The sequence below is a fragment of the Pelmatolapia mariae genome, linkage group LG1, assembly GCF_036321145.2.
Source record: "Pelmatolapia mariae isolate MD_Pm_ZW linkage group LG1, Pm_UMD_F_2, whole genome shotgun sequence".
NCBI classification, from domain to species: Eukaryota; Metazoa; Chordata; class Actinopteri; order Cichliformes; family Cichlidae; genus Pelmatolapia; species Pelmatolapia mariae.
This window is the reverse complement of record NC_086227.1, coordinates 35,754,812-35,769,672: the sequence shown is the minus strand read 5'-3', so window position 1 is coordinate 35,769,672 and position 14,861 is coordinate 35,754,812. Positions and strand designations below refer to the sequence as shown.

At 40.8% G+C, this 14,861-nt stretch overlaps 1 protein-coding gene across 3 annotated transcripts in view; it reads right to left on the bottom strand.

Annotated features, from left to right (window-relative positions):
- Positions 1-1,972: 1,972 nt before the first annotated feature.
- adamts18 (ADAM metallopeptidase with thrombospondin type 1 motif, 18) overlaps positions 1,973-14,861 on the bottom strand; it is a 57,770-nt gene continuing 44,881 nt past the window's right edge. The window contains exons 20-24 of one of the 3 annotated variants that reach the window (XM_063480229.1): positions 12,897-13,091; positions 11,037-11,107; positions 10,690-10,855; positions 9,186-9,384; positions 1,973-8,366 (exon numbers count right to left, since the gene is read on the bottom strand). In XM_063480229.1, coding sequence (XP_063336299.1) covers positions 8,254-8,366; positions 9,186-9,384; positions 10,690-10,855; positions 11,037-11,107; positions 12,897-13,091 — 744 coding nt within the window. In that variant the 3' untranslated portion in view covers positions 1,973-8,253. Of the gene's footprint in view, positions 8,370-9,185; positions 9,385-10,689; positions 10,856-11,036; positions 11,108-12,896; positions 13,092-14,861 lie in introns of all 3 variants that reach the window. The other 2 variants (XM_063480237.1, XM_063480222.1) reach the window with 2 other exon arrangements.

Sequence of the window (14,861 nt, the reverse complement as noted above, 5' to 3'; positions counted from 1 at the left end):
TGCTACAAGTGCTGCGTCTAATAGAGAAAATCATTTGTAAAATGGGATTTATTTATTGTGCTGATATTACAGTTGCATGGATGTGTGTCAGAGTTCTTTTTGGTTTTGTTTGTAATATCCCCACAGTTTAAGTTCAGTCTAAACAAACTGCTGATGGTAATGTGAAAAAACGTCAAATGCACTGACTCTGGCTTCAGGTGACAGTTGTTTTGTATCTTTAATGGTGCCGTTCGCCGTTTTGGATGCATGCGATGCCTTCTTCACTTTCATGTGTATGCTTCACTAGAGGCAGTGGGTAAAAAGCACTGAGGAAGTGGCTGTGAGGCACAGTGTCACTGAAATCTGTCAGACTCCTCTCTCTCACTCCATCTCTGTCTGTCTCTCTCATTCTCTCTCCCTCTCTGTCTGTATATATAGAAAAACCTCTCCATTTCAGAGAAGCGCTTGACAGCGACAGACGCTTCAGCGGGCTGAGATTTACTTGGAATTGTCACTATTGTCTTAGAAAAAGTTATGATTTATTCCCGTGCAACTTTGTTGTCTGCACACACATGCACACAGCGAGAGGATCTCGTGCTCAGATACGCACACATGCAGGGTTAACAGCTGTAAATTGGTTCTACTTGCTATTCAAGACGTCACAAAGTACGTCCGTCAGTGCTTTCCCTTTTCACTGATTTAAAGATGCCAGCTTTAGTATACACTGCACTGCACACAGATTGTTTTGGCACCTTTTTAGAGCAATTTTTGAAGCTTTCTGTTGATTTTAGAGCTTTTCTTGATTTGAAAGGCAAACCAGCTCCCCAAACACCTCTACAAAAGGTGCAGCTGTAGAGTAAAATACAGCATCAAATTAATTTTTGTAGCTCAACTTTTAGCATTTTATCAACTTTGTCTGATCCATTACACCAATTGGAGCTGCCAGAGATCAACCGTACCCTGCAGTGATGGGATTTGCCCTCTCAGAATGATTCAGAGTATTCTCTTCATTTAGCTAACTAGCAACTAAAGCAAATCCTCGACCGAATAAGATGTTTTGTTCAAGAAGACATTCTTTCACTTTCAAACCAATCTGTTCAGTCTCATGAAGGCCTCATTAAGATGAAAGTCTTGAAGGAAAGCCTGATGTGGAAGCTCTTTATCTTCCAAGTGTGCCACTCAGTACAAAAGAACATAAAGTGAGAGGTCAAGTAAGGGGGAGTGCGGCTTGCTGTACGTGGGAAGTACAATCATGTACGAGGATGCTGGAAACTGAAATATGTGTCAGAAAATAATGTATCTGCTGTAATGCGACCATTGCTTTGTCCTTGTTTGAAGCACTAGCACGGCTTTGATTTATTGAGGTTTGTAACCTTGGCCAATTACCTACAACACACACTCCCCGGCTGTTTTTCCACAGTGAAGGAGAGCGCTTCACCCTCCTTCCTTTACACTTTTGTTGCTTGCCTTGCACAAAAAAGTAACAGTTAATTGGTAATAGTTCTGACCTTGTTTCTTTCCGTCTGATGACGTTTCCCCCTGATTATTTATAATTCAGCTTTGCCCTCAACGTGCGGAGAGTGCTTCATTTAGTTTAGGAAATCACTGGTGGTCTAAAAATCAAGCCTGGCTTGTTTTCGCCTATTCATCTTTTTATCCACAAGGGGCAAAGTGAAGGATGGCCTCAGAGATTTAGCTGGCATTGCCGACCAAAAGGTCTGAAAAATTGATAGGTTGGAATTTACATATCTGTTGTGGAATTGTATTCCCCGTGGCCAGCTTGAGCGCACAGTTCATCAATAAAATATGACAGTCTGAGGAACAAATATTGAAATGACGCCTGTCGAAATGAAGTTTGGGAATGTGCATATAGTAGTGGCGAGTTTAACTTTGTAACTTGGAGGTCAGAGAAGTCATTGCTTTTGTTTAGTGTAAGGAAATAAAGGGGAGACCATTTGCATACATCTAACATCTAGGTGTGAGAAAGTGATTTATTTTGCTGTTGTTGTTGTTTTTGTTTATATAGTTTGCAATTTGCATTTAACGTGGAGGGACAAAAAGACTCAAAGACTGAATGCAGAATTTTTGAGTGGGCACTGCCCTCTGGTGGTCAGACAAAGAACTGAGGAAATGTTGTAGCGCGCATAGATTTCACCAGCAGCTCATTAAACGGAGTAAAATGTGTAGCATGTGTACATACTATACTTGTATACATGTGGGTGTACTCTACATGACTTAATCTGTATAGCAGTGTCTCCAGGGAAGAGGAGGTAGCGGAAGAAATGTGCGCTTCTTTCAGAATGACGTAGAAGAGCTCCATCTTTATAAATTCACATAAATACACAACAAGAATAAATCTGAAAAAGGACAAAGATACAATAAAAGGAGCTCAGTCCATTTCCAGCCACTTGGATGCTGTTTGCTCAAGGTCACGAGGTTAGGCAGGTGGGCACGGCTGCAGCTGGTGCCTACAGGGCCCCAAGGATTCTAATCAATTCTTACATTTCAGGGGAAAATGATGAGAAACCGGCCGCTCAAAGGAAGATAGATGAGAGAGAGTTGCAGCAAACACACAGATCAATAATATTCATAGCCTCAAGGAGAAAATACGTTAAGTAAAAGCTTTTTACTCAATGGATCTGAGCAGGGATGCTCAGAAAACCTTTATGCACCAGAGAGAGAGCAAGAGCGAGAATAAGCTGGTATGAGCAAAAAAGCAAACAAAAAATAAATAAATAAGAAAATGTCCACATTCAAGGTTCTATGCGCTTAGGGGGGATGAGTAAAAAAAATGCTCGAAATATGCTTAGCAAATCAGTGCATTCATGTAATCAGCAAATGAACAGGTGGACTATATTTTGTAAAAGTGGTGCTTGAGCAGCCAAGGGGAATAAGTGCTGCCTCTGCTGCAGTATGACAAACAGGGATGGTGCAATGTTTTTAAAACAAAACGTTCACGTAATCGATGATTCTCAGTCGAGAGGGGTCAAGGGACACTTCTGGGGGTTTTTTGTTTGTTTGTTTGCTTTCTCACAAATTTAAACACCCCGGAAGATTCCTGATCTTTTAATTAAAAAATGAATTTAGAGACATGCATATACAACAGCTGTGACAGATTCCCACTGCAGAGAGAAAACACACAGCATGTGGCATTATAAAGTGATTTAGGCGCTTCAAAAGCCAAACACTACAAACTTTCCAGAGTTTACAAAAGCATAAGCAAGGGTAATGAGATGAAAGAAGTGAGAGGTGAGACAGTGAAGGGGGTAGAGGAAGAGGGAGGTAAGGTGAGGTGAGGTGAGGTAAAGAAAATGTTTTAAAAAAAAGATGGAGATGGGTAGCAGAAAAGGCTAATGAGAGACAGGCTGGGAGCATGTGATGGGCAAGGATCGGGGGTGAGGGTTCGCCAGAGCTGAGGAGGTTTAGTTAGGCGTGAGCCATATATACACAGGTCTTTACTCGAATCTTAAATCATCCAGCATGACAGAGACGCAAAGGCTTGTCTTGACGCAGAGCTGCCAGTCGTCTTTTGAGCTCTTAATCACCTAGATCTGCTCCTCGCAGATCTCTTAACGTTAGAGGAGACGCCTGGCAGCAACGAATGAGCCCCACACTGCGACTCCCACGCAACTGAACACCTCTAAAGCCCTGCCAATGCCATGATCCACCTGCAATCACCCTGCAGCAAATACCAGGCGCTCCCCTGTGCAGGCAGCCACATCGTGTGTGTGTGTGAGGGAGAGAGAGAGGGGATGGTGGGATGAATGAAGGGGTATGAGTGTGTGTCTGCTATCTTTTTGTATGTGTGGGCACGTGCTTCGTGAACTCTGTCTGATACAGAGGTACTGATGGGAGAGGTGGAGTTGAAATATGACAGCTTTCACTTGCTGTGAAGCCTGCCCTCAGAGTAAGCCCTGCAAGAAAGAGAGATCACTCTCACTTTCTCTCAGTCCACACACACACATACACACACAGAGACACACATACACAGGCTAAGATGGAACTTTGTTAAGATGTGATTAGACTGACTGTCAGTTGTGAGAGGTCCTATCAGGGTTCACTGCCTGCCAAGTGCACACAAACGACGGTCTTAGCCGGCCTGCCTGACACTTAGCTAGCGGAGGAATGTCTAAGCTGCAAATAACAGCCGACCCTGACTTACAACTGGACCGACAACAACTGGTGCTTTGCCAACTGGAAAAAAAAGGGGGGACCTCAAGAGCATGCTGAAAACAGGAAAGAAATACCTGCATCACTCAGCCTGGGTAGCTCAAGTATTAAGAGAGACAGGCCTATTTTGGAATTGACAGACCAAGGCAGGCATTTACTTTCGCGCAGTGTGCTCATTGTGTACCAGGTTCCAAAAAGGTACACTTCTTTTTCTTTGGACAAGGTTTCTCATAGCGGCGGGTTGTTTCAGGAGACATGAAAACAGATGTGATGAATTTTAAACAAGGCCACAGCCATGCTAGTGGCTCACTGAGGCTCTAGCAAGGCACAGATGTGCTCCCAAAATGCTAGCATCAGCATCCTTATAAGCATTACGCAACAATACTAAAATGCTAAACATTAAACTCAAAGTACAGCTTAATGTCAGAAATCATGTGGTATTAAAATTTTTGCCTAATAATGGATTCTTAAGGTTTGTCTGTTTTCCCTTTAATGTAGTCATTCCGATGGCTGTAATAGATATCCCCATCAGGTTGGCTGTTGCTGTTTTGTGCTTCTTAACTTCCCTGATAGAGCTGGAGTATACAAAGTTGCCATGACCCTTAGAATCAAACTGCCACATTAATGGAAGCATATCAGGTTTAAGTTAACCAGATTTAATATTTCTGAGATCATTAAATTCATTAACAGATGTTACTGCTACTGCCAAATTTTCTGGCACTGACATGTTAGTCAATCTGTCATCAGAGTTTACTATAAATAAAAACATATTTTTATGGTGTAAAATTTGCACACTTGTCCTCCTTTGCTAAAATGCCAACATCTGGTTCCATTGCATTGATTGACAGGATGTAGCAGGTGAGCATTGTCAATTCCTGAAATTATCGTTGTCAACAACCCCCTATAGGATGGAATTAATCAAACTCATTAATACTGAGTTCTGGTATCTATAGATAGATATTAGAACATTTTTAGGAATATTGTCATATAATTCTCTGCAAACACTTTTTATCCAGCATACACTGAACTTGTTTAAGCTCTGAGTGCATCAGAAAAACCTGTCTGATTAAAGTGATGAATTATCTGTTTATATTTTGGGGAAGTTTTTAAGTTTTGATGTTGCAAGCACATTACCCAACACAAATCCAAATTCAAGTGAGGATGCCAAATAAAGAGCTACTCCTCCATTTCTGCATTTTTATTTGAGTCTCAATCTCTTTATGTCTCCACGGCAGTAATGCCAAGGGTTGATGTGGCTCCCCATGCTAAGATAATCAAAATATGTCATTATGAACCAATATGGGCAGAGGAAATTGAGTCCCATCTGGAACTGAAAGCAGGATGGAGATATAGAAATTCTCACATCAGCTCAGCGGTAAAATTGCTGCCCCACTGCGATGTAGACATCACAGGCTGGCTTGTAGGGACATACATATGTATTGTACAAACACTCGCCCTTTAAGACACAGGCACACACTTGTAAATGCATGAATCCAAGCAGCAAATGCAGGCATGCAGCTGGGAAACCATGTAACAAGGGTATGCACGCCCAAATTCCAAAAGCATGCTCTCACCCACACACTTCACAGTCAGCCTGATGCTCAGTGAACAAGTTAAATTTGTGTATGTTAGCCATCATATTTGTGTGTATGTGCATGTGCCCCAGCTTGCGGTGTCTGGCTCACAGCATGCCAGTAAACAGCATGCAGCCAAGACGATGTGAGGACTCCAGGCTTCATGATTCATGCAGACGGTTTGATTAAAGAGCAATCGCAGACCCCGCAGAGCGAGAAAGGGTGGCATAATCACTGTAAGAAAAACATTGTTTAGTAGCATAAATCTCAGCATGCTTCTAGTTATGAAAGTTTTGAGAGGGGCAAAAAGTTATCAAATGTCTGAAGTTGCCAAGAGGCCAATAATAGTGAAAGCAGATTCCCACTGAGTGGCCAGACAAATAATGGGCATTAAGTGTCCAACTGGGCAATAATCACAGTGCTCATGGGGATAGAATGCAAGACAACACTAATGCCAAACTTTAAAGTTGCTTCATCAATTTTCTCACAACAAAAAATGATTAAATTAGCATATTTAGTGTGGAAACAGTTTTCTTTAGTGATGACATCAAAGGGTTGCTTTAATGTTTTTGTTTGCAGTCATGGTTCTGATAAGCTGAACGTGGCCTACTCTGTACTTAAATTGACAGCCACCATTACCAACTAGCTAATAGTCAGGCACTTTAAGAGCCTTTTTTTGCCAAAGGTAAAGACACATTGATTTACTTTCACTTTGCATGCATATTTGTTCCATTAACTTCAAGTTGCCTAAATATAAATTAAGACAGGTTTTAAAATGATAATATTATATGCTGCTTTTTACTGCTCTACTGGTCTCCTGTGTTTACCAGTTAGTTGCTAACCTTGCTAATTCTTTTATGTGGTCTTATGCAAAGTGAGAATAACAGTTTTTTTTAAACTGATCAGAGAAGAGGAAGTGAATTGTAAAGATGTGGGGGAAATATTAAAAAAAACAAGGAGTTAAAATGCATCACATTTTTTCATTGGTTTGTCACTGCAGGCAACAGTTTTATGTACGAAGAAAATTTTAGCCTGACTACAATTTAGTTTTTATACTGTATATTTATATACATCTATAAATACAGTATTACCTGAAGTCTCAAATTATTAGTCATTTTCCTAAGGGGGTAAATCAAATAGCATAATAGGTGAGTTTGTAGACTATTTATATATTGATCAATCATGTTTGTAGATTCTTTTAGTTAAAGAAACAGATATTGGTTTGTTTACGTCTGATTTCATATTGGTTCAAGGGTGTTTTTGCTTTTCTTCCTTGATCTCTTTTAAAAAATTGTATTTATCTGTTGTTATAAATGTTGATACTGAGAGACTAACCAATAGCTAATATTGGCTTGCCAATAAATCAGTCAGTCTATTTTACATTACTGTCTGTTTTTAGAATTTGAGCCATCAAAATTCCCTTCAACCAAACTATTGCATATATGTTGTTTTTATGTTGTTTTGTGCCCCAATCAAAACAGAAATGTACACGAGTGCATCATCTCTTATCTCAAGCTCCACCTGCCACATCTCTATATTTTGACCAGACTTCTGTGGAGAACACACCTACACTACTCTCTCTCAATAACCAAAACCCCTTGCTATCTAGACTGCACCCACGCTTACCGAGCAATCATCCTCTTCTCTCCCTCTTCACCCTCCTCTACTCTCCCCCAGGCTTGCAGACAGCCTTACTCATTATTCACCTCATTGTGGCTGTAATCGATAGAGAGAATGCAGTGAAGAAAAGAAAGACAGATAGATGGTGAAGTTATTTACCATAAAGATAAAGCAGAGATAAAAAAAAAAAATACAACCACTTACAACGCAGTTGAATAACATGTTTTAGGTACACAGATACGGATGTTTAAATAGCACTGATATGAATGTGACGTGGTGCAATTCAGGAGTAGTAAACATGACAAGTGGACATCATGTGAAGGAGAAGTGCAGTTCACCTGATTACTAACGCCCCATATAAAACTGAATCATGTGGATCCAAGGGTGACTGGCACAAAACACAAAAATAACATGTCCCAAATCCACTGTAAATCTCACAAAATGTAAAATCATATATTAGGACCCATAATAACTTAAACAAAGACATACGAAACCAGATGCCTTTAAATGTACAACATATAACTAATCACACTATTGTTCTTTCCTGTTGTCCTGATGGCTTTCTAGTTTCAGGGGTTTCAAGAGGAAAATACTCCACAAAATATCAAGATACATATATTTTACAACAAGTCTTCAGTTTGGATTTCACTGTCTTTCCAGTTTCAATGTGAGCATTGACCTGATGACGCCACTTTGGCAGAAGAGCATCAGCAGCCATGTTGCCTTCTTGAACAAAGTCTGTGTATGTACTCTTTCACTTCTATACAAAATGCATTAGTCAAGTACTCCAGGAAGAAAACACACATTGCTGTGCACAGTCCTGTGTGTAGTGAGTATTTGCCCCTGAATGGCCTCCGTAGCAGCACTTTTGTTCGAGGCCGGCCGTTGTGGACTCAGAGGTGTCAGAGCTCTATGGCTTCTTGCTGGAGCAGGACTTGCAGCACTGCTCCCCATAGAACTTGTGGTTACAGACGCCGTGCTGAGGGACCAAGTGGCACCAGCTGAAGTGATCCACACAGTGTTCTTCTGAAGAGAAAACAAAAAGAAGCAATGCTATTATACATATTATAAGTATAAACATTAACTTGAAGATATGAGAATAAACAAAGCAAAGAAAGTAGCAAACCAGAAAACATTTGACTAAATTATTGCTAAACTTTTTTGTTTTTCAGTTCATTGCCTGAGTGACTAATCACTTGAACACCAACACACACAGTGCTAATGTCAGCATGTTAATATGCTCCCAATGGCAATACTAACATGCTGGTTTTAAGCTGCGTATAGGCCAGTGTTTAATGATGTTAATAACTGTTACACACTTTAGTGTGATGGCCTGCTAATATAAATGGACTGATACTTATACAGCGCTTGTTATTGCAAGCCATTTACAAACACTCGTTCGTGCAGCATTTAATTCTATGCCTTTAAGCACTTTTTAACTATCATGCACACACTCATACTCTGATAAATGCATCAGGGGCAATTTGGAGTTCACTATTTTGCTCAAGAACGCCTAAACGGGAGGAACGCCACCAACCTTCCAATTACTAGTCCAAATGCTCTATTGTCTGAGTCATCGCCACCCAAACGGTGAGAAATGGTTCAGCTCCTTAACATGCAAAATACTAACAAACTGAAGTGTGCTACAAACCAGTGTGTTGGCATGCAAACTAATTGGTTTGCCATACTTTGATACAGTAAGACGCTAAGTCTTGCAAACTCTTGGGCTGCTAGTCTTTGAATGAAATCTCAATAGTAAATCTCCACCCATGTCTGTAATTATATGGTCATCATTTAATGATGCTGAATAAATTTGTTCTTTGTTCCCTCGGAGAAATATACCTTTCAGTGTTGGTCCAGCAGCTGTGACCCGGCTGCCAGAGCGATGTGCTGGAGCCAGGGGAGCAGCCGGGCAGAACTGTGTGTTGCATGCCCTAGAAGTGACAGGCCTCTGGTGTGGCAGGCAGCCAGCTGCGGGGCGACCTTGTCGAAGACATTGGATGGATCGAGTCTGGACTCCTCCGCCACAGGACACAGAGCACTGAGACAAAGGCAGGAGAGAAGAGGCAGTGAGCCAAAAAGAAAAGGAACAAATGAGAAGAAGAGATACAAGAGGAAGCACAGTCATACAAATAAGAGGGGAAAAAGTTTGAGACAGGAAAAGCAGCTGTAATAAAGGGATAAGGGGAGGGAGGGGAAAGAATGGAGGAAAACTCTACGCAGAGACAAAGAACAGATGAAGAAAACAAACAACCCTAACACCATGTACCTGCCCTGCAGCAGGTGTCAAGAGATATCTTCTCTGGTGGAATCATACAAGGATCACAAGCTTGAGATCAAGCAGAATAAGACCTGCACTATAAGAGGTTGCCCTTAAGACGTTTTGCATAATAGATGATGTAACACATAGTCGACACAACCGTACCGCAAAAGACTCTACATCTTTTGGCCTATCCCACATATCCACAGTTCCACTTCTGGCTAAGACCTCTGCTACATCTGTAAACTTACATAACCTACACTGTATAGTCTGCCACTTAGTTTTCGGGGGGGGGGGGGGGGACTTGAATGTGGTATTATGACAATTAGTAACAATTAATCAATTTTTAGAGCTGGTGTACATATCACCCGAGTCTAGAGTGGTGTGTCCAACCCAGTCATATTAGAGTGGACACAAGTTAAAGCAAGTTCAATCTGAAGCCCACTAAGCCATTTCAGTATACCTACTGCCAAGGCAGCATTCCATTTGATATCAGTGATTTGCATGGCAAGGAGTGAACATGCTGGGTACTGTTAACAATGAAAGGCTGCTCTAGTCAATCATCTGTCACTTACAATGTGTGCAACTTATAAATCTTTACTGTGACAAGTACTGTGACAGAATAGTTCAAAAAGAACTAAATCAGGTATTGAGCAGTTCTTATAGTTTTTACATCAGTATCACATGCCTCATGACATAACCAATCAGAGTCCTACAATGGCAGTCCGTGTTTAGTCCGATTTAAGCGAAAACTGACCTAAGACCAACTCTGTGTGACAGTCGAGGGCTCAGGATGTGTTGCTGATGTGAGCTGACCCATAGAGGCAGTAGTGCAACATGGGTCATTCTGAATAAACTTTAACGGTAGATAAAATAACATTTCCTGACACGATGTTTAACGAATGGATATGAAGTGTCCCTTTTTATCTTTTTAGCAGTGTAACTTTAACACATCAAAGCTGTAATCATACTGTGTCATATAAGGTAGAAAATCTTCAAACTGTGAGATTTTCAGCTTGAACACACATGTATCCTTAAAAATCTTTTGATGTAGATAGCATTTAACCAAAGCACAAGAAAATCTACCTGCTGCCAGGGAGAGGCGTACCAGCCTAAGACCACTGCGCTTGAGGTCGTTCTTCCAGGGACCACCCGAGGGAGCTCTGGGCATGGACCTCGGTTGCATCCTTGCTGAAGATCCACCAAAGGTTTGGCTATATTCCTGCACCTCCGTATAGTAAACGCCACATACCTGTGCAACGACAGGACAGGCTTTCTGCTCAAAACGACTATTCCTACAGAGCTTCTCATTTGAAAAACATTGAAATTCTGACTCAGATGATAGTAAACAGATGGCACAGTGGGGTCTCAAGTATCTGTGCAGTTCTATTAAAGTCTGAGGGATGTCTTAGTGTGTAGTTGAAGGCACATACCCTCCCTGTGAGTCTCTCTCCCCACAGTGAAGCTCTCTTTTCTGGATGCCTGAGCCACAAGACCTGGAGCACTGAAACAGAGTGCAAGCAGGAGGGACAGCTTTAGAAAATGAACTCTGTGAGTGGTTGTAAGTGATGGGATGGTTCCTGTAGTTACAGACACCGCAAGCTCATTTACTGTTGTAGTTAAGGAGCAAAAAAAACCAAAAAAACAACCCTGATATGCTTTACTGTGTATTTTTCAGTCATTATATATGATGAGCAGACAGTTTGTGTCACCTGTGTGTTTTATCAGCCCGGCTTTGTGCTACAACAGGTAAAAATATGCCCATCTTTGGCACAAATGCAGAAAAAAAATTCTATCTGAACTGACTTCCACAGATTCACCTGGGTGAAATTTCTCAGTTTTAGTATCGAGTGAGCCAACACATTTGATCCATCACAAAGTAGCAACCACTGCTAATCATTATCCATTTCAGAAGAATGGGACCCCATTAACCACCTATCATTCATACTCATGGCTCCAAGTGTATAGCAAAACAAATATTTACTAACAACTAAGTACTTTTAATGGGGCAAATAAAAATCACGGCACACAAAGATTAGTCAAGCAGAAACAATCTATAACATTTCTGACTATACATGTTATACATTTCCAAAACTGCACTGCCTAAGGCTACGGTGGGCAATTTGAACATGCCAGGCAGACACCCTGTTAATGGCTAGAAAAGGTTCAGGGCCTACAAGGTTCAGTACACTGAAGGCTTGAAGAGCGACAGGGAGGATGAAAAAAAGGTTGGAGATAGATGAGAAGAATATGTGCACAAAAGAGGAGCTTGAAGTTTTTTGGTTTTGAAAAATGAGACTTGTTTTGCTGTCATTTGTGGTCACACTGCTTCTGTCCTTTTGTGCTCACTCACTTTCTCTCTCTTTCGCTCTCAGCTTATTTGGCTGTGAGCGGGACCCAGGCAGCTGCCTCACACACAGCCACAGAGAAGGAGAGTGAAGTGCAAGAGGCTCGAGTATCTCACTAACACAGCCAAGATTTTTCACAGATGTTTTTTTTTCCGCTGCAATTATTAAGTTAACGTTGCTATTTTTAAAAAGAATGCAAAAAAGGGCTTCAGGTGTAGATAATTATTGTATTGTTTTCTTCATCTCTCAATATTCAAACATCTTTCAGCTGCGTTCACCACAGCAGATCGTAAAATATTAATTAGGTCACCTACTGTAATTTGCGCACTGGTAGTATGTATTGATAATGAAATGAATTATAAACACTACGGTTAGTTTAATTCCCTGATTTTGGTTGTTGGTAGTTTCTTTGCACAAATGCATCTTCCACAGGTCACAAAAAGTTAGATGTTCAGTTTTGTAAAATATATAGAGTTACTTATTTTCCCCAACCTGCCTCCTCTACTCCCAGTTCAATTTGTTTGTGCCAGTATTATTTTCAACAAGCGCAGTGCGGGGAAATGAAGCAGAGGAGTAATGATAGTTCCAGATGAAACATGTTGCATTTCATTCTAGTCTATTGAGGCTGCTGGCTGTGAAACTGCTTTCTCTGTTCTATGATAGATTTCTCCCTGTATGATTGTTAAGTGTTTTTGAAAAATGGGCAAGCTAGAAAGAGGGCTTTGTATTCTTTATTCTGAGGGTCCAACATCAAAAAAAGAATGTTTATTCCTGATGTTTTATATAGTTTCAGGACACTACTTTTTCATCTTTTGCACTGTACTGAGACAGACACACCAATAAGCAACAAACTGACCCACAAATAGAAATGCCTCACTGCGGATCTGAACTCAAAATTCAGTTCACTTCCATTTTTCTTGAGTTTCATAAGTCCTTTTTTCTTACCTCTCCCCAAGGAGTGGGGATCCACTGAAGCCTCTCATTCTTAGGGCAACGCCGCAGGACGCAGGTCTCTTGGGCTTTGGGTCTGTGGTGCTGTCTGCACATGCTGTCGGGCACCACCACGGCTTTGGCCCCTGGATCGGTGCTGCGGCAAAACACGGTCCGCTTCCTCAGGCCACGGCCGCAGGTCTTGGAGCACTGAACATGGACAAGTAGGAAGTAAAAGTCATTGTGGAGCAAAAGTCAAAACTACAGATGATCCTTGGGATATTAATGATTCACTAAGCAAAGGTTTAATGGCCATACACAGATTACTTGCACGCACATACACTGTAACTTATAGTCTTATGATTGGTTTAACCTTCAGCTTCTATCACATTTAAACATTAGGCCAAATTAACAGCAGTTAAATCCTTGGCACAGACACTGTTAATGCATTCCTAATTCACCACATGGTGGATAAGCAAACAGAAGGTCACTGGTTTGATGGCAGCACATTATGGCCTGTCATTAAACACAATAAACCAATAACTCTGGGATGAATGTGACCCCAACTCATCAAAGTCCTCACTAACAGCAGACATTGGTTCTGTAAACTCCATGTGAACTGCAGAGAGATGGACAGCAGAGTCGAACTGCCCCACTGGGACTGAGGAACACAGCCATCAGGGCAGTTTATCTGAACACACCGCATTAATTTATTAGAGAACAGACACACACATCTGAGTATCTACACTCACAACTACACACTTCCCAGTTGTCCTCTTGTCACTAAAAGCTCCGATTGATCTTTTCAGGGACGCTGGCCTTGTCTCTGCCTGACCGCAAACTGAACTCAGGCTGCTGTTACAAAATAGTGCAAACACACAATTTGAGTGTCCCGAAGAATGATGGCTGAATGGCAGCTGAATGTCCGGACTGCATAGGTCACATCAGCTAAACATCCTGGAACAGTTTACAAAGTATCAGATGTGCTGCCAGGCTATTAATATTGTATACAGGAATATGAGCACTGAAAGGCTCAGTCTATTATGTGATGCACTGTAGATAAAGAGGAACCAGCCAAATCCATCAACTAGCCAGATCATTAAACGATGTAATCAAAAACATGCTTTGCAAAGAAACAAAACACAGTTCTGTGCAGCGAATAACTACTTATTGCTTATAAAAGAGTTCAACGGTCATTTGACTCCACCTTATGTAGCTGTTTCGTTATTTAAGGATGTGCTATGTTACTAGATGGATACAGTTAGTTCTTAAATAGATATGTCGAACAACACAAAGGATTTAATTTTGACAGTAGGTGAAATATAGAAAAGGGTAAGAATTTGTTTTAATCTGAATTTTTTTTAAAACTTTAATATTCCTGACAAGTGATCTTTCTTTACTAGTAATACATATAGACTATTACATTGTGTAATTTATCTCGTACTGTGTTCCACAAATCCAGAACTTCCTATAAATAGGAAAATAATCTTAATGGGACCCACCTATCTAAATAAAGGCAAAAAAATCCAACAGAGGGCAGCAGAGCATTTGTTTGAGCTTGAGTGAAACAACTGACAGCTTGAAAAGGACACTCAGTGTTTGAGTGAATATGTACCTTCCTAGACACAGACAGGGTTCTGTCATGCAGAGACATACCAGTGTGCATTGACCACACACTGGTGATGCTTTACTTGCACTTAAGGAAAATAAATTAGCTATGACAGATATCCCTCATAACCTCTAACCCTGGTAGTAAAAAAATAATGACTTAACAATAGAGTAGGCAGAGACTGGGTATTGTCACCTATGAGTGAAATAAACTCATTTTTTAACCAAAATTTAAAAAAACAATACCTAAAGCCTTTTTCATGGTGGGAAATGCACAGGAGTAAATAAAATGTCAGATCGTCTTGGTATAATTCCCTGAAAATATGTGTAGAAAAAAGTGTTAAATGTTTTGCTAAGAGCTCTCTGAAGCTG